A 19353-nucleotide genomic window follows, 5' to 3' on the forward strand; every position below is an offset into this window, starting at 1 on the left:
TGTCATTGATGAAGATATTAAACAGTACCGGTCCCAATACGGACCCGGATGCCACTCGTCACCGATCTGCATCTGGACATTGAGCCATTGACCACTACCCTCTGGATGCAACCATCTAACCAATTCCTCACCCACTGGACAGTCCACCCATCAAATCCATACCTCTCCAGTTTAGAGAGAAGGATGTTGTGGGGGACCGTGTCAAAGGCCTTACAGACATCCAGATGAAGGGTAAATCCCTCCTCCTTCCTCTACCACTTGCAGCATCTCCCAAGTTGCAGAGATGAGTTAACTTGGTCAGTAGAAGAAGAGACTATGCATGTCAGCAAAACCATCGTTAAATCCTGAAATGATCCTGACTCCGTTTTTGCCTGCTAAGCACGGGGCAAGGCAGGATTTTAAGAGCAGGAACCACCTTTTAACTGGCTAAGCAAAGCAAACTGGGGGTAAAACAGGAATGAGCCAAAACATCCCAGACAAGCTTCTAGGAACATGAGACCTTCAAGACACTGCTTGGAGCACTTTCTCCTTGGACCAGCTGCCCCGGTACCAGCTCCATTTTGCATCCACAGCATGATGCAGGAGCAATCTGAGCATTCCCAAGGGAGGCTAAAAGAATATCAAGGTCCAGGCCCAACCCATATGCTAGTGTTCATTAGGACAGGACACTCACTGATATGAATAGTTAAATCTTTGACCTACATGTACCTTGCAAGGGCAGCTATGTAAACGCTAATCCCTTGAGTGCATCTGTTCACTAAGTGTGTTTGTGTCCCTGCCCCAACCGGCACAGGCATCTGGCTGCCCCACTCCCGTGGCTACAGCCGCGTCTCGCTCTTAAAGGCTTTCACTTCTCTACATTTACACTGCAGATTTTTTTTCACACAAAACGTCTTGACTCCTGTTAGCCAAAACAAAGCAGTCGTGCTAGCAGCAGAACCGATAAAGTCTGCTTTCCTACCCTCCTGTCCAATGCTGAGCATCAGTGCAGGCTCTCCCGGGGCACATTAGGGCTGTGTAAACATTTCAGTATGTCCCTCTGCTGCAGCACTGAATACATTCCTCCCACTACAGATTTTTGTGTGCCTAACACAGTCACGTTAATGTCACCCCTTTCTTCTCTCCAAGATAGACTGAACTAAACGTTGTTCCCTCAGGAAATTAAAATTGAAATTCTGAATAAAATCTGAACTTAAATTACTACAGGAAATTACTGCTTGGATAGACTGTAGTGGGGTACATACAAAAGATAGCTTAATTTTCAGGGCTGTTCACCACAGTTGAAACAGCAGGCATCAGCAGTTCACCAAAAAAGGAAAAACAACAAAGTTCTCTCATTTATAGGCTTAACTACAGATTCCCATTAGGAGAATGGTTCAGGCATTTTGATTTAAAAATAATGGCCTATATTCCTCAGGAGGGGGGAGGGTGTCTCTGGCATTATTTTCAGAGTTCAGAAACAGTAACAGAGAAAACACTGGTTGTAGATTAACCGTCCAGTTTAAGGCAAAGATACGAATTTCTTCTTTCTCATTGCAACGCAAAAAATAAATCCAAATAACTATTTCATCACACCAAAGTTTGTGAAATAAGCATAGCTGTTCATTACTCTGGCAATATTCCCACCAAGATTGCTTTACCTTTGCCTGAGTAAGGGTTAGACACGAAATACTAACCCACTTCAATACTTCTTTACAAACTGTAAAATAAAAGCTATTGACTTGTGAGCAAAGAGAGGCAAGAGTTTGGCTTGCTGGCACGTAGAGCCATCCAGAGTAACTTAAGACCCCGAAGTATTTTACTTCTTCCAATCCTGTTAACAGGGCAAAGTAAACACACATTCAAACTGCATAATAACCTAATGAATCAAGTTCATGTGACTTTGCTGGTAAATGTTCCCCAGCAATTTTACATGCAGCACTAAATTAAGTGTAATATAGCAACAAGCCACAAAGAATGCAAATGTTTCACAGTATTTTACTGCTACAGAAAAAACAAGTCAGTTCTTAATGTGCTTAAACCCAAGGAGTCAGTATTTAAACACATTTAAGTTTTCTTTATCAACTCTTCCTGACACTTTTTTTTAACATCACATTGCAAAGACCTCCCCCTCTGCTTCATGCCCTCAGGCAATTCCTGTGTTTATCCCTCTATCCCTCTCCCACCGCCACCCATTTCAGTAAACAGCTGCATTTGAGCTCTGTGCAATTCAGGCACTCACCAGTTACAAAGGGTTTGCAAATAAAATCTCAGCAGTCTGTGTCCAGGAAACAAAGGGCAAACTTCAGCCCTGGTCAGCTGCACCAGGAGAAGCCCCATCCCCACCCAAGACTGCAAATGTGAGCCACTCCCAAGAGAAATCCCTCCTGCTAACCCGCTCCCCCTTTTCTGCCAGGCCCTATGGACAGCCCGCTATAAAACCCCAGAGGAGGCAGAAGACTTACTCGCAAGCAGAGCTCTTCCCACTGCCTGTGCAAATGTTCAACTTGCTCCTTGAGCACCATCATGTCCTCGGTGAGGATGCAGTGAGCCAGCTCCACCTTCATGGCCCCAAGAGAAATCCCTCCTGCTAACCCGCTCCCCCTTTTCTGCCAGGCCCTATGGACAGCCCGCTATAAAACCCCAGAGGAGGCAGAAGACTTACTCGCAAGCAGAGCTCTTCCCACTGCCTGTGCAAATGTTCAACTTGCTCCTTGAGCACCATCATGTCCTCGGTGAGGATGCAGTGAGCCAGCTCCACCTTCATGGCCCGCAGCTCCTTCATGTTGTGGGCCCAGTCTGCCAGCGACTGCTCCAGCTCCTGCATGGAAACGCACCCAGAACAAACCTTGGCACTAAGCTCCTCTGGTTTCCAAACCTGCTCGTTAATCCCCTGCCTGGCCTGTGGGGGAGGAGAGGAGGGGAATGTGCAGCCGCTTGTGCAGCGCTCTCCAGCTGGACTGGATGGGGTCCCCGTGTATTTGGCTCAGGGTCTGACTCGGAGCCCGCTGGAGCCCAGGGCAGAGCTGCTGCCGATTAACTGGTGCAGCAGCAGCCTCCGCTGCATCCCGAAGTGCCGAAACGCTACCTGGCCCCCTGCAGCTCCCCATGCTCCAGGGCAGCGTTTGGGGTTTCACATCCAGGAAGGAACGTGCCCACTTCTTTGGGTTTTCTTTTTTTTTTTTATTATTTTGGCCAAGTTGCTTTCCACCTGCATTCATTCCAATTTCAGGTTATTTATTTAAAGGCTAAAAAACCAAAATTGGTTCCCTTCTCTAATGAATGATTTCACAGGCACTTCATCAGATTTGGCAGAAATGTGGTGCTTTTAAACTGCTCATTCACAGAAACACGCTCTCTCTTCTGCTTTGTTCCCCCAACTCCCCTTTCCCTTTATAACAAGGTTATGCATTTTCCTTATCAGTGTTAAAATTGTCACCTAAAAAGCAGAGACACCACTGCAGGCAGCTGGGAAACATGATACTCTACACAAGAGGTACTAGGTCCCATTTTGCAAGGTGGTTGCTGGGAAGTGTCACTGGCTCCTCTAATAAAAAAAGCTCTTACAGAGGAGCCAATTTGTCTCATTTTAAAGGGAAAAAAATTGTGAGTGTTTGTATCAGGAGAAGTGTGCTGGTTCCAAGCCCTGCGAGCATTTCACAGGTCTTTTGATCCAGTCACTTACCTAAATCATAAAAAAAAAAAAAAATCTGATCTGCTTCAACACTGGAGGAAAAAAACCAAACAAACCTGAGACTAAAATTTACCTGAGCTCACAACAAATTACTCCCTTCAGATGTGCACATGTGCATTTATATGTCTTAACAAGGGTTGAATCTCTGCATTAATGGAGCTAATGATGGAATTTCATGGGACTTTGCCAGCCTCGTATAATGTCCAGGCCTGAGAGAAAAACAGCTTTATTCCACAGAAGAGTGAAATGCAGGGAGAGGAAAGGAGGTCCCTTCTCCCCCATGCCATTTTGGTCCTTTATTTTATTATACTGTGACACCCAAGAGCAGCAACTGCACTGACACTGTGATCCTGACGCCTCTGCGGCTGAATTTCTCACTGACACTGTCTGATCCTGACGCCTCTGCGGCTGAATTTCTCTTACTGGAATAAGAGGCAGGAGGTGTGTGCTGCCATCTCACAAATAATTCAGGGCTACAGCAAGACTGCTGCTGTGGGAAAGGCAGCCAGCACTCACAAGGAAGATTTCAGACAGCTGATAATGAGTTCAAAGCCTTGGCTCGTTAATAAGCTTATTTGTTCCCACTACACAGGTCAACAATTCACTTAATAAAGGCATGATGAAAGACTGACCAGTCCAGACAAAATGTCTCCTATCCCTTGGAAATGCTTTCCTTGCTATTTAATTTTCTTGGTGCACTGTGGGCTGCAAGGGCTTTTGCCACTCCCTTACTCTTAAATTTTCCTTCTCTTTAATTATTCTCAGATCCCGCAGGTGTGCATGGTGCTTTGCAGACTTACAAGGTCTCTTGCCTGAGGAGCTCCCTGTCCAAAATGGATTGGAAAACAAAAAGGGAGATTCAGCCATTAGAATAGCAGCCAATCGAGCTGAGACCAGGGAGTTTTTTCCCTTTTGTTTGAGGAACTGCTTATTTTATAAATTCAGACCGTGGAAAGGGAGCAGAAGCAGGAAAAAAAAATTCCAAATTTTACTACTTCTACACGTAATCTTCTTGGTCAGCTGGACTGTGAAGATCGGCAGCAATCAGGATGGTATAAAGGAGAGAAATTCAGTGTCACAGAAGAGCAGGTAAGAGGGAAAACTGATTTTACAGGGATCAGGTGTTGTGCAAAGACTACATCTATTTAAATACAATATGGCTGTTCAATACCTTAATGTGTTCCTTGGCTTTGTAGGGCTCTTCATGTTCAACTGGAAGTGGATCTTTTACTTTCTCCTTTAGCTCTCGCAGCCTGCTTTCCAATTCCTTGGTTTGCTTTTCACAGCAGTCCCAGCTCTGCTCCAGGAGACCCAGGAAGTTATAAATGGTGAAGATACTTTATCGTGACATGTTGGACCATATGGATATGTTACAAAATAGCCTCTTCAACCCACTGAAGTAAATAATCATGTGCTCTGATTATTTGAATTTTCTTTTTGATACATAGTACCACCCACAAGAACTTGATGCATGGATTTACAGAACTTGAACCCTCTCTTGTATTTAAGGTTTGCCTTACAGAGCATTTCTGCTCATTTTGTTTTGTCCAACCTGAGAGGCTTTTTAAGCGTAGTTTTTGGGCTGGGGATCATATTGATGACAGTATTCAATTTTAAGACATACCTGTGTGCTGTCTAGCCATGAAAGCAAATTCATTGCTCTAAGGAAATAAGTATGACCTACCCTTCTGTTTAGAGGTGCAACAACAGGAGAAGCAACAAGTCATGGTAACTCCCTCTAAGCTAAATTTTAGCTTAGGCTTCGCAGCCCGAAGCAGGAGAGAGGTCCAGGCCACGGGGAGCATCAGAACAATCAGAGTGGGAACATACATTGTAGCAAGAAATGGATGCCAACTCCATTTTCCTTTGGAGAATCAGGAGACCATAGTTTTAGCTTCCCACATGTTCTGATGGCACATGACAGGCACCTCCCTCAGAGCCTCTCAGCAGCGAGCAGCAGCTCAACATTTGCCTTGTTGCTACAGAGCTCAGCCCTGGGGACGGTGGGGCAGGGGACCTCTCGAGACACAATGCCAGAGAAGCAGGTGCCGCTCCTCCCTGTGGAGGGCATCATCTACCTGTAGAGTGCTGCTGAGCTGCATCTTCTTCTTCTCCAGCTGGACCTGGGTGTCCCCCCAACTCTGCTGTAACTGGCTGAGCTCCTCCTGGAGAACAGCGTTGGTCTCGGGATCAGAGACAGTGCGCAACTTCTCCCCAACATCGATGATTAAGGAGTACATGGCTTGCCACCTCTGAAGAATCACTGCCTTACTCTTTAAAAGAAAAAAAAAATTAAGTTTCTAAGCTGTTCTTAGCAAGCTTTAGAAGCACACTGGCGTTCATTTGGGAAGAAGTGAAGACTCACAAAGGGAGTTGCAAGGCACTAGTTTGTTCACATTCATGAAAGAGTAATGAGAATAGATCTTTTCCTATCTGCTTTTTTAATTTCAGAAAAATCAGATTCTTTCTGATCTTCTGATCTATAAAACTCTACAATAGCTTTTCACAGACTGAATCTATAGAGTAAAAGTGCAGCAGTTACAAAAAGATGGAAATTCAGTTGTATGAGTTATTCAGAATAAAAAAAGCAGTTTAAGATCTGTTAGCACCTCTAGCACCAACAACTAAGACAAATGTTTCAGAGATAACAGCTCTGTTAATCATGACATGCTCCAAGTGAAGTAAGCCATCAATAATAATTTGCCTACAACAGAACTGGTCTATAACACAAGCAGATATGATCATTGTTTCTTTCTGTAAAACAACAGCAGGAGGGAAGGCAATTTGGAGTAGGAGGGAGAAGACTTTCTAGCTTTTCTCACTAAGGAAAAGCATGAGCACTAACTTGTAAAATCCACTGAAAATCATCTTTACACAGCAGGTAAAAGTAAAGATGAAATAAATAGGACAAGCGCCAAATGGAATACTGGTAATGTGTTAATCCATCAACATTAGGCGTGTGGGAACACAATAAATCTTGGCCCATGCAAATAGCATTCAATAACATATTTTTGAAAGGTTTTAGATTGCCTTAAGCAACAATCATGTTCACTGCTTGTTTTTGCTTTCTTATAAAACAAAGAGGTGCATAATTAAATGGAAAACCAAGATACCCAAAATTAACAAAGGAAAATACTTTTTTCCACTGCACGTAAAATGCAGAACTCACTACCCTGAAGAACTGCTGCCCAGGTCTGTGCATCCTGGAGTGGTGGCTCCAGGGACAGACCCCCTTGCAAGTGCTTTATCCTCTGCTCCCGGCACCTCCTGCCCATCCTTGCACACACAGGACTCACGTGGCCTGTCTTGCCGCATATGTGCCTGCTTCCTTCAGGCAAACTGCAAGGCCTGCATTCAGCAGTCGTGTCAGTAAGGTGCATACAGACCTAGAGGGTACCTGCTGACCAGGGTTCCTGCCTAATCTCCCTGGCACCCTGCATTTCCATGTTCATATCAGTAATATTTATAAAGCATACAAGGCTACTAAATGACAATGTTGACCAGGAAGTTTCCTAGTATAATGAGCCTTTCACAATGTCACCATTTTCTCATCTGTGCTCAGCTTTAAGAAAAAGTGTCAGCAAGTTTTTTTTTCCCCAAAAAGCATGTGATTTTAAAGCTTTTTACCTTACTGGACAGAAGTTGTTTCAGTCTGAGAAAAAACCCAGATTTTAGATTTATGAGAAATAAATACAGTACCTTGAAATCATGAATTAGATTTCTAAGCTGGTAAAGGCTATAACAGTCCTGGCTCTTCACAGCTATGAGGAAGCTGTTTGTATCAGCAAGAAATCTGCTGAGGCTCTGCAGGGAACTCCTGAAGAGCTGCCACTGGCTCACGAGTCCATCGATGTCTTTCTTCCTCTGCTGAACCATCCGGATAACATTCTGCCACTGCTCTTTCAGCAACGTGAGTTTGGAAATAAACTCCGTTCTGAAGACGACAAGTGTTGAGTGTTAATATATTTTGACCTCAAGGCTGCATTTTACAATAATTGTGATGGATTTCCATTTGCAATATTGTATGCCAATTACAATACCCAACTATGCAAAAAGCTCTATGCAGCCCTAAGCTCAGCCCTGCTCTCTGTATTCCATCTTTTAAGCAATCCAAAAACACTTTTACGTGGTACAAGAATGGATAATGCAAGTCATTCTTGTGATTTTGGTATAGCAACATACCTAGTACAGCAATCACAGAAACAATATGCACTAAACACTTCTCTGAAGAAGAAAGTCAATGCAAGTGAGACAAGATCTCTGATTATGCTGCAAAATTGATCTGTGCCTTTACCAGGCTGTAAGCTGGAGTTCAACCATTATTGTATCCTACAGCAGCAGGACCTAACTGCAAAGTGAAAAGGCTCTGTGTTGTTATTGAACCCATTCAAGCAGTTTTTTGGCCTCTCCTACAACGTGATTAGATAATCCAGCAGATCTAGCTGGAGTGGTTAAGACAAGCCCCATCTACCAATTCTGCTCCTCTGCAGGAGGCCATGGCCCTCAGGTTAGCTCTTATACAAACACCTGTGTTTGTGGGGCTAGCTTCAACACAAAAATCCAGCAGCTTTGCTTAGTTTAGCCCTACCTTCCCTGGCATTTTTAAGCCAAGCTATGGACGTCGTACTGAAGTGGCTGAGGGGAGCACACACACTGTCCTGCCAACTCTCTGGGAGCAGCAAGCTCTGGCAGAGAGGGGCAATGTCTTCACAGCAGAAATGCCTGAGGCAGCTGAACCTCTGCTCACAAATATTACTTGCTCCTTCTCACTCTCCATTGATTAAGAGAAAAGTATAAGATCACTCTGATAAAAAACAGGTTTAGCTACTGTAAGTTTTGGATTGCGTGGCCAATGACTCAATGCCCTGTCATGTGTGCCAGCGGCAACGTGGATAGTCTCACACCTCTGCACTTTAAAAAGTAGAAAGGCCTAGGAAGAGAGGAAGGATCCTTCATATGCAGCATCCTCATTACCCTCTGCAGGAAGGTAGCTTCTCGACCACAGTTAGTTTCAACAACTGCAGGGTAGCAGTAGAAAGGAAGCCTCCTGTCCAGGAGCAATTATTTTTGTTAGGCAGAACATCCAGTTACTACCCAAAATGCAGTCTGGCCAGGGCACCTGTGTGTGTTTCTTATTGCACCTCCTCACACTTCTGCAAAATGTGCTAGGGGGTTATTTAAAGAGTAAACCCAGTCAAGAATTTGGGTCTGTGTACTCATGAGAGCAAAGATTCAATACCAACTGCAAGGAAGAGAGCATATTCACTGAATTACCAAGATCTTCGGGAGCAAAACAAATAGATTACCTTTTCTCTGCTTCTCTGGATTCCAAGGAGAGTAGAACTTTTGCTATGATAGAATTAAATGTCTGCTGATTTATGGAAATCTCAGTTTGCAGCATCTGAAAATACCATGAGAACAACAGTTTTAACTCTTCACTGAACAACTTTTGCTATGAAAGCTGGTTCTGCTCCTCTAGAGTGACAGCATTGATTTAGTTTTAAATGCTGAAAGCTCTATTATTTTCAAGTGCTAGCGTCAAATGCATCCTAAAAGATACCACGCTTTTTGGATACCAGGTGTAATTTGCACATATGTGATAGCAGAACCCACCAGGAGCTGTATGTTACAGGTAATTTGAAGCCTAAAGTTTGCTGGACTCATGAATGAGAAATGCAATCTAGACAGAAACCCATAGAAAAGGTATAAAAAAGCTACATATAAGAATTTACTCTTTATCACAACGATATCAAAAGTTCATTCTATAAATAATTTCATTGCAATGAATGAATTGGAGAGGTCTAAGTAAAAGAGAGAAAATAACTTTCTGTGGTCCCTAATGAATATCACTAACACACAGAGACTTAACACCCCGTGGAATTAGCAGCAGTACTTTGGGTAGTGGGAAGCTGTGGTCCACTGCGGCAGCACAAAGCTCACCCTAACCGTTCATGATGTTTAGCATTTACCACATGATTTTTTTTCTGCATTTTGGTTACTTTTCCATCCTCCCACCACTAGGACAAAGTCTATAGGTAGACACTTTGCTTAGAATTGCATCCACACGCTACTGGTAGTATGCAATGTACCTTCTCCTCTGAATGGATGCTGTCATACATGCGTGAAGCACTATCTCTCTATAACAAATAGGAAGTGTTTGGAAAAATGCCAGTGAAATAGATTTCCACCAAAATCTTATAACTGGTCAAAATGGAAATATGCTGTGAAAACATTTCATTTTAAATGCAGTTCTTCCAGAAACTGGTAAGGTTCCTGACAGATCGCCAGCAAACTGCCTAGCTAGTTGCCACAGGCCACAGGCTTCAGCTCTGTAGGACAGGCAGACAGGAGAGTAACCTCAGGGTTGGAGAAATCTAGGACTTCCATGACGCAACACTTGAGGACGCACTCCTAAAGGTCTGATCCCTGCAAAAAGGGATCCATCCATTTTGGAAAAGGATTTTCACATTTCAAAGTTTTCCTCTGAATACATACAAGGCCACATTTCAAGAGTGAAATGTTCTGTAAAACTCTGCCCAGATCTAATTTCAAAAGGCATAGTATTTTCTAGTGATTTCCCCCCACCTTCACCATTCAAGAAGATGCTTCCATCTTTAGAGTTAGCTTTACCTCATATACCCTCTGTTGCTCCTGCAGTTCTTCAAACCGTCCTGGAATATTTGTTTTTAAGGCCTCTTTCATTTTTTCTAGGAATTTCATCCAGTTTTCACATTTCTGAAAGAATTTCTTTTCATCATTTTGAGTTCCCTCAAGCACACTGTAAAACAAAAGAAATCATCAGAAACTATTGTGTTGGTGCTTGTTTTTCTAGATATGCTTGCATATGGTCTAACATGGTAGTTAGCAATACTAACATAGTAGGATTTTGCTTGGCACTTTGCTACATTCTTCACCTATGAACATCCAGATTTTTGCTTCAAGTGACTTGGAATACAAAAAGCCACTGAATAATCTGGAGTAAGTTGAAAGGGCAGGAATTCAACTTGGAAAGCCCCTGAGAAAGCTGAGAACAGACTGCAAGACTTCCCATGCTTTAATTTGGCTTTGATTTTTCTCACAGAAAAGAAAATGGTTAGTAGTGATTTTTTGTTTGCATTTCGGACCTGCAGCGTTCCAGAGCAGCTGCTGTTTTCTGACTCCACTGCCGAGTCAGGCTCTGCATTTTCTTCAGGGTGAAGTCACTGAGTGGCACCTTAATGCTTGCTTCATTCAAATTCTCTATGCTTGGAGAAAGTGCAGCAAGCTCCAGTGTGTGATTCTGGAAGTAAAAAAATAAATTAATTGCAAAAAATACTGCCTTTCTTTCATTTCAAAGAAATATAGAAGCCTCTTCTGTAGGAAGCATCTGCATGTTATGCATCCAAAATGCTAACCCAAAAAACCCCAACATTTCTGTGTTAACTTCAAAGAATATAGGAAACAAAAAAGTCACAATTCCCTTACACAGGGCCCACTTTTCCAACAGTACTGAACAGATACTCAAGAGCTGGCACTTGCAGATTTACTTTGTACCCTACATTGAGGGCCACAGGGTAGCTCCAGAGCAAAGATGGGGAAAAAAATCTCCCATCAACCCCAAATCTATGTGATTTTCCTCCCCTCCATGCAGGCATTTGGCCTGCAATGCATATCTAGAGTTTTTATGGATGTAAATCATTGCTTTTTGTGTTTTGGATGAGATTATAGTTACTCTGATGGAAGTGCTATAACTACAACACTTAGGACACAAAGAGTTTCTTGAAGTAGGCAAGAGCTAGTATCCTATGGACACTTAAATCTTGAGTATGTATCTTTTTGTACTTGGGAATCCAAACATACCATGAGCAATTCTGAGTTGTCTGTTTCTCCCTCTAGGCAGAGACTATCGAAGGCATCTGTGCAATTCTTGACACAACCCTCCAGCGTTTCAAGGCAGTTCTTGAAATCCTCCAGTTGTAAAAGATTGAACTAGGGTGAATATTGCATATTTACATTAATTATGATTTAATATTCATATTCGGTATACAAAAAGGAGCAATAAGCTGTACTGTCAGGAAAACAAACAGATGTTAAATCCAAATTCCAATGTATTTATAACTCACTAACTGAACTTTTTCATTTTTTGCACTGGATAAGGGGAAAATTTAAGCCAAAGCAGAGAGCCAGAAACTGAATCTCTAAATCCTGAGAGATTCATATATATATGGAAAGAATAGGGGCATCTGCAATGCTTTTGTAGCTTTGGGCTGTTTGATTTATTGTGAAATTGGAAAGCCAAAACTTAGTTTATCAGTGGGAAGAAACTTGTGAAAATGAGCTTCCTTTGAGCTACACACAGGGCCTGCTGCCCTGTGCCCACAGCCAAGGCTGTGCAGATTACATGAGCTCTGCGGAGAGAAATAACCAGGGCTGGAATTCGACTTTTTTATTCACTGTGTTGGTTTCTTTGGGTCAGGGAGAAGAGCACTGGGGAAGCTTTTTCTTTCTTGCAAGAATTAAGCTCTGCATCTCTAAGAACACTGAAACAGCAACACTTTTATAAGGATTGAATGGCAAAAATTGGTGTGGGGAGAGACAGTTCTGTGGTAATGCTACAGGGTTACACCAGAGAAAATAACTACCCAGAAATGAAATTTTTCATGGAGCGAGAAGTTCCCAGAGAATATGAGAAATCTGTTATCTTCACAAAGATATCTGGCTTCCAGCCACTGAACTGTGCTGGTAGATGGAGTTATAAATAGAGCTGGCTGAAAATTTCTTGATGAATTTGGGTTTACTTTAGAACAGAACAATTCATTGAAACCAGACTTTTTCACAGGAAGAGACTAGTTTTACATCAGTAAATGTACAGCAGTACATGTGCTTGGAAGTTTTCTCAGGAATACCTGCGGAGAGGGGAAATCAATCCCACAGCACTCCTGTGAGCAGAGCATCATACGGGGAAGCCTGGACCCAGGTCCCTCCCTACTCTGCCTGAACAGGGATGTGAATCTGGTCTTCAAAATTACATCAAATAACCACAGTTTTCTCTTTGGTTTTAGGTACATTGTGTGCACTCTTATCAAAGCAAACTGAAGCCCTTAGGTTTTTTCCAAGGCAGAGCTGAGAAAGTTTAAAACTTACTTCGAAGTTCATAAAATAAAAATACATTTCCTAACCTTTAATCACCTGCGGGTCCCATACTGCTTGACTGTAATAGGTCCGCTTACAAAGACTTGTTAGAGCAACACAAGCAGGTAAGAAGGGTGAAACCCTTCCTTCACCTGTCCCTCTCGCTTTATGTATTATTTCTTTATATAGTTGATCATACTGTCAAGTTTTATTTTATTGAAATTTCATTTCAATTCAAGAACTACAGGGCTCTAGTGAAGAAGGTAGCTCACACAGGGCTCTAGTGAAGAAGTTACCTCACACTGACAGCTAATTTAATATTCAAAAAAATACCTCAAATTCATCTAACTTCCTCTGCAACATCTTTTCCAAATAGGATGCTCTCTGGAGCGGCTGCAGCTTCTCCAAAAGAAAGGCTTGTGCAGCTGTCCCAGCCTGCTGTTTTATCCTATCAGCCAGCAAAGAAATCTGGGTACGGCATCCTGTGATGTTTTGAAGGCCATGCTGTAAATTCTGATGAGAGAAGGGGAAAGAAAAAAAAGTCAGCAAATGAATCAGATCGTCATTCATGTGCCACTTTCATTTAGTATCTTTTGTTGCTGTAACTAAGCTCTTTTTGTTGTTCTCCTCTGGGAGCCAAATTCAACTATGGCGAAAGCTTCAGTCTTTTACTCGGAGGATAATGGGAATTGCATCCACTGACTCTAGTGCTGGGAAAGGCACAGTTCAAAGTTCAATGGAACACCAGTGACTTCAGGCAGTGGGATACTACTGCTATGGAGGAGATTAGGGAGAGAAATCAGAATATCCCTCTCTACAGAATGGATTTACACTAGCAGATGGAGAAACTGGCCCATGCTGCAGATGAGAAATGCTATTATGTTACAAACATACCGGTACTTTGGATCCCTTAGTGACTGAGGACTATGGTTTTGATTTTATTTGTTTACCTTTACTACAGAAATGATGCTATAAAATTAAACTCTAAAGGCAGTTCAAGAACAAAGGGAGTCATTTTACACTCCTTCAATGTACTTGATTTTTTTTTTTTTTTAGACCTGGACAACTGTCATTTACTTTTAGCCATGAAACCCCCTGGAATTTGCCACTGTATCTTGTCTTATCTGTGAGTAATGAACAAAGAATTTTGATGGATAGCAAAGAGCAGACATGTTTCCCTAAAAAGCAAAATGGCTCTTAGTTTCTGACCCCGCTCTTTGGAATGGATCATATTGTAAACTGCCACTTCAGCCGTTTAGTAAATAACCCATTTTGATTTCTTACTCTCCATATAGGACTTTATTTTCATTTATTGTGGCGACAGAGTTCCATAAAACCATAATCTTTCCTAATATATACTAGAGGAAAAGATTAGAGAGATTAAAATACAGTTTTGTAACACACGTGTATTTTCAAATACACGTAACTCATATGCCATATCACTGATCCCCATTCTTCTAACTCACCGCTTTCAAAAAAACGACAATAAATTCCGTGTGTCCTATCCACACATACCAGGACAAGATCTACAGTGCTAATGGCACTCTAGTGGTCATGCCTTGTTTAGTAGGTGCAAAACTCTTCCAAAAAATTTCCAGAAAATGTGATACCTTTTTGCTGACATATTGATGAATGTATGTCACAGCCATTAATAGATCAGAAGAAAGTGAAAATGTTTTGGTCTAAGCTTTACTGCTGTCAGTTGTTTCTGACACAGGAAGAAATATGAGTTCTCTTTCCCATAATGTAAAGTTTCTTAACTGGCCACATACAAAATGGAGTACTTTGGACTTCTTCCAATATGTGGCTAGAGGTTCACAAAGCATGATGAATCATTGCTCTGTCCTGAAATAAGGATTATTATATTTCTTTATTGCAGTCTGAAGAAACCAGAAATGTCAGAACCTAATGACAGCTTTGCTTCCTGAGAGAGTCAAATGTACCCTGTGGTCTCAGCATGAGATCTCATTTGCCTAAAGTCAGAAGCATTTTGAATAATCTAATGAGCTCAGAAATCTGTGAACTTATCAGACCAGGCCAAAAAAAGTACCAAACCCAAATAAAACCACTTTGAAGACTGTAGAAGACCTCAAGAAGGTCCTGTGTTCAGGAAAACTGGTCTTTTTACCGCAGCTATTGTTCTAGTAGATATTATCTCTCCTCCCAAGCAGTGCCCCATAAAGTAAATAATTTTTGGTTTAATGATTCCTTCCAACACAGGCCTGATTCTTTGTATAGAACAGAAAGGGGCAGAGATGGAATATGATTGCTCCCTTCTTCTCTCTTCTCATCCTATGCTAACTCTAGTTTGGTTTAGTCTCAGGATCTGGTCAAAGTATTTAAAGGAAATACAAAGGTGCCTGTTAATGGAAAAAACCCACAGACTTTTATGTTTTCCACTGACTGGATTTGGGGGAGGGGGGGAGAACAAGGTGTTCTTTTGATTTGTTTCTCAAAAATAAATCCTGGTTTGTACCAGGCAGCAGAAACATATTCATGTACCTTTATATCCTGTATTCTCTGCTTCAGGGTTTCTATCATGTTATCCTCAGGCATGTGAGCATCCAAGAGCTGAGTGCACTGCTCTTTGTACTGTTGTAACTTGGCTGCTGCCTCAGTGCATAAAGTATCGAAGGGCTCCCAAAGCTGCAGGGTCGCTTGCGCTGCCCGCAGTTGATCTGTGATGTCTTCATTTACTGAGTTCCACCTGCCAACATATCAAAGGATAAGAGCATTTTCGTAGTAGATTCTCCTCCAGAATATGATTTGGTGTAGGATTCCTGTGGGAGTTTCTTCGCATTCATACCCATGTTACTGAAAGCCCGCTGACAGAGCGCCGTTTTGTGCTCTGTGATCCATCACAAAAAAGGTAGTATCAGCTACTCCTCACACAGGTACCCTTAGACAGCTGAGTCGTATTAATATAGATTTAAAAGTCTGACAGACGTTCAAGTCCTGCCTCAGCAAGTTGGGTTTTTTTAAATACTAATAACTGGGGGTCTTTTTCCCAAGCTTACCTAGCGTGTGCCTCCATGCACTTCTGTTCAATAATCTCTGCAAAGGAGGGGGAACAGTTTTTCTTCAGGTTACTGGCAGCAGCCTGGAGCTTAGCCCAACTTTCTTCACTGTTCTCCGATTCATCTTGAAGAGACTGCAAAATGGATTATTGCAATTAGTTGTGGAGATGAACGACCTAAGTATAGCTTCCCCTATAGATTGGTAGGGATAGGGTAGCAATAATGCCACACGTTTGCAGCACAGATTAAAATTTTTGTGAAAAATGTAACACCTGATCCCAAAAATTAGGAAGCTAAAAGAGAGGTGAAATGGTCCAAGTTAAAAAAAAAATCATTCAGGAGGCCTATTTTAAACTGAGGTAATTTATTTGCTCTTAAAGAAATAGCTCATTTAACAAAGCCACAGCCTTGAACTGATTAAATTAATTCACTAGAAACCAAAAATGTTTTTATTTAAGCCACTGTTTCAGGGAAATTTCTACTGGTAGTAAAGTTGGCTTGACAACTCCTGTTCCCGGCTGCATGTTCCCCCTCCTGATACAGGCAATTGCAGAACCCTGCCGTGGATCGTATCTGTGAACTGATCCAGATTAAAAATAAAGAGGGTGATGGAAGGAAAGAGGTAAGAAGGTGCCCAGTTCCTTCCATTTATTACATGTCCCCAGGTGAGGGTGGAAAGCGCTTATGCAGGCTTTACTGCCGAGAGACACGTAACCGGGATTCACAGCCTCAGTCTGTCCTGCACCACTTCTGTATAACTTGAAAATAAACCAAAACAGGCCTTATTTACACCAAAACAGGGAGTGTTTACACAGCCTTTCAACACTCGTTTTAAGCCAGGTAAGGGGATTTTAGCCGTATCTGTAAAACGTTCAGTCCTGGGGCCAGCCTGACTGCCTACTCTAGATGCCCCACTTAGACTCTGTCATAGCCAAGCAGAGCAGAAGGACGATCCAGAGCATTTACGCCCGGCATTTATGCCCAGCCTCATTCAGAGGCTGCGCAGAACTCCAGCTCTCTGGAGGGTGACTGAACAGTTGACTTCGTGCTGGAGGAATGGGAAATGCCAGGCTCGTGGATCCCCCTGCTCTGACCCAGGGCTGCTGCACCCACCCAACCCAAGCCACAGCTTTTGGGATGGGGAATCCTGGGTCCTGGACATTGACTCCAGTGCTGTTTATATGTGGAAAGATGCTTTAATGCAAGTAACACTTTAATGCAAAATGTGCCAGTGGTCACTGGCACAGTGGCTGGGACATAGTACCCCAAGAAGAGTGTTCAAATCACAGATGTAGAGACATGGTCCCTTCGCCAATTTTCTCCCAGGTCCCCTTCATTTCTGCACTGAGTCCCAACATCGATGCACAGGCATCTCCTTCCAGGTTACGCTACAGACTTATGGAAGGGCATTTCCCTGGGAAGCGCAAGCAAAGGGACAAATTTCCTTTCAACCAATGAGCTGAGTACCAACAGCTTTCACCTGAATGGTGAGTAACCTTTAGGCAAACACATACAGCGATGGCATTAGGTTTTCCTTTGTCAGCTGCATTTTCAGTCAAACTTCCTGCTGTCGATGTGGATTAGACATGGACTGAGTAGACATTAGCATGAGGGATGGTGGTGGAGTGCACATACCCATCTGGACTCTGTAGTGCAAGGGAGCATGAGGATGCCATTCATATGGGGATGCCTTCCAGCATGTGCAGAAGACTAAAACTACATGGGATCTTTGCAATCCAAAATGGAGGCTCTGCTAGCCCACAGTAAGGCAGACATGGTAGCAGCTGATGTGTACTTCTCTCTTGAACCTTGGTACCTAAATTGCACCAAAGTTGAACTTATGTGCTAAATAGAGTAAGAAGTCTAAAAATAGTCCTCAGTGCCTCTGGAGGGGAAAAAAAATATTCCACTGACTTCAATGGCACTATAATAAAGAGGAAGTTGCTCAGATAAATTTTTCTGTCTTTTTTTCAGTGGAGTTTGTTTGTGTATTTCTTTAAAGGCACAGAAGGAAGTACAGAAATAAGACAACTTCAGTAGATTTACCTGGAGAGTTTTGACCTGTTTTTTCAAAGCTTCCAATGACATGACAGAAGGTTTGCACTGGTCTATGCAGTACGAATATCTTGTCGTCATCAGGCTGACTTCTGCATAAACTTCGTCATACGCTCTCCACTGCTCCAGTATTGACTGCATTGAGGTCTTTAACTGTGCAACCTGCAAACGAACCACTTTTGTTACTATTTCTTTGGTAGTCCTGACATATAAATCACCTTTAAATTGACTTAAAAATCTAAGCTCAATGCTCACTCCATGACAATCCACAAGAATTTCACAAGTTGGAGTATTTTCCTACTTGGTAAGGAATTGTGCAGGCTTCAAACCAAGCAGTAAACAGTATTTAGAGTGAAGTATAAGAATTTGCTGGAGATAAAAATTTAACCAGAGTCCAAGGTAGCACTATTCTGTCAGCCACAACTCCAGAACGCCCCAAAAAGTAAAAAGTACTGAAATAATGAACTGCTTATTCCTTCCTGCGAAAATCAACCTGAAGTGGAAGGAAGTTGAGAGCCTTAATCTTTTTAGGAAGCAGATAGTTTGATCCAGAGATCAAGTTTCCTTTTAATGAAAATTTGAACAGAAATTGTTTTGTATGGAAGAAGACGCTACTACAATACTCTGGAGAGCTATCAACCCTCTTATGCCATTGTGCTCTAATAATGCAGGCCCACCTGAATCGCAGTGTAGGAACTTCAGGATTCTCATATAAAATTAAATGATGGATATCCTCTTTGTTTTCTATGTCTCTTTCACTATTACAGTTGTTTAATCTATATAGGGGCAAGCATGGTTTCCATTTGCCACATACTCCTAGACATTGCAAACACAAAACCACAGTCCTCCTTCAGTGTGATTTGCCATTTTTATCCCTCTGTATCAGGTAAGTACATAAGGCACGTCCCAGGTTAGACAAAACATTCATCTAGTTCAATATCTATTTTCAGTCATGCCAGTACCAGATGCTTTGAGAAGAGCATGAAAACCAGGCAAGCAAACAAGCATGTCTGCATAGGACCTGGCAAAGCCAGATGCCAGATTTCAGTTCTGACTATGCATCCACACAATGGAAGATTAAGACTTTTCTACACCACAGTGCAGGCTAAATAGACTGCATGGATCATTGTATCCTAGTATTCTAGTTCCAGGTACACAGGAGTAGATGGATTAATCATCCCTATTCTCATCTGAATCGTGGTATAGGTGGGAGGAATCTCTAATTGCTTTTTGTAGCCTGCAGCTAATTACTGCCCACACAAGGAAGACGGAAAGACATCGTGCTCGTGAAATGCCTCTGGGCCACAGACTCACAGTCTTGAGATCAACCTACGGACAATACAATCACAGTACCACATATCCTTAGACCTATATTTGAAATCACAGCCTGGCTCTGTTGAGAGCAGTCACCCGTGGGAAGAAAGCCGCACTCGGTGTTTCATTGCACATGCAGACAACTAGGCTGTAAGAACATTCTGTAGTTTGTAAGTTCGATAC

At 42.3% G+C, this 19353-nt stretch overlaps 1 protein-coding gene across 1 annotated transcript in view; it reads right to left on the reverse strand.

The window, feature by feature from the left end:
- Positions 1–19353, reverse strand: part of SYNE2 (spectrin repeat containing nuclear envelope protein 2) — a 200260-nt gene that overhangs the window by 36751 nt on the left and 144156 nt on the right. Inside the window, exons 87-98 of the mRNA XM_009273371.2 lie at positions 17848–18018; positions 15802–15935; positions 15287–15491; positions 13118–13297; positions 11513–11641; positions 10798–10952; positions 10304–10451; positions 8980–9074; positions 7373–7607; positions 5752–5946; positions 4845–4970; positions 2645–2800 (exon numbers count right to left, since the gene is read on the reverse strand). Of these exons, the coding sequence (XP_009271646.1) occupies positions 2645–2800; positions 4845–4970; positions 5752–5946; positions 7373–7607; positions 8980–9074; positions 10304–10451; positions 10798–10952; positions 11513–11641; positions 13118–13297; positions 15287–15491; positions 15802–15935; positions 17848–18018 (1929 nt within the window). The remainder of the gene's footprint in view (positions 1–2644; positions 2801–4844; positions 4971–5751; positions 5947–7372; positions 7608–8979; positions 9075–10303; positions 10452–10797; positions 10953–11512; positions 11642–13117; positions 13298–15286; positions 15492–15801; positions 15936–17847; positions 18019–19353) is intronic.

Source organism: Aptenodytes forsteri, unplaced genomic scaffold (genome assembly GCF_000699145.1).
Source record: "Aptenodytes forsteri isolate BGI_AS27 unplaced genomic scaffold, ASM69914v1 Scaffold479, whole genome shotgun sequence".
NCBI classification, from domain to species: Eukaryota; Metazoa; Chordata; class Aves; order Sphenisciformes; family Spheniscidae; genus Aptenodytes; species Aptenodytes forsteri.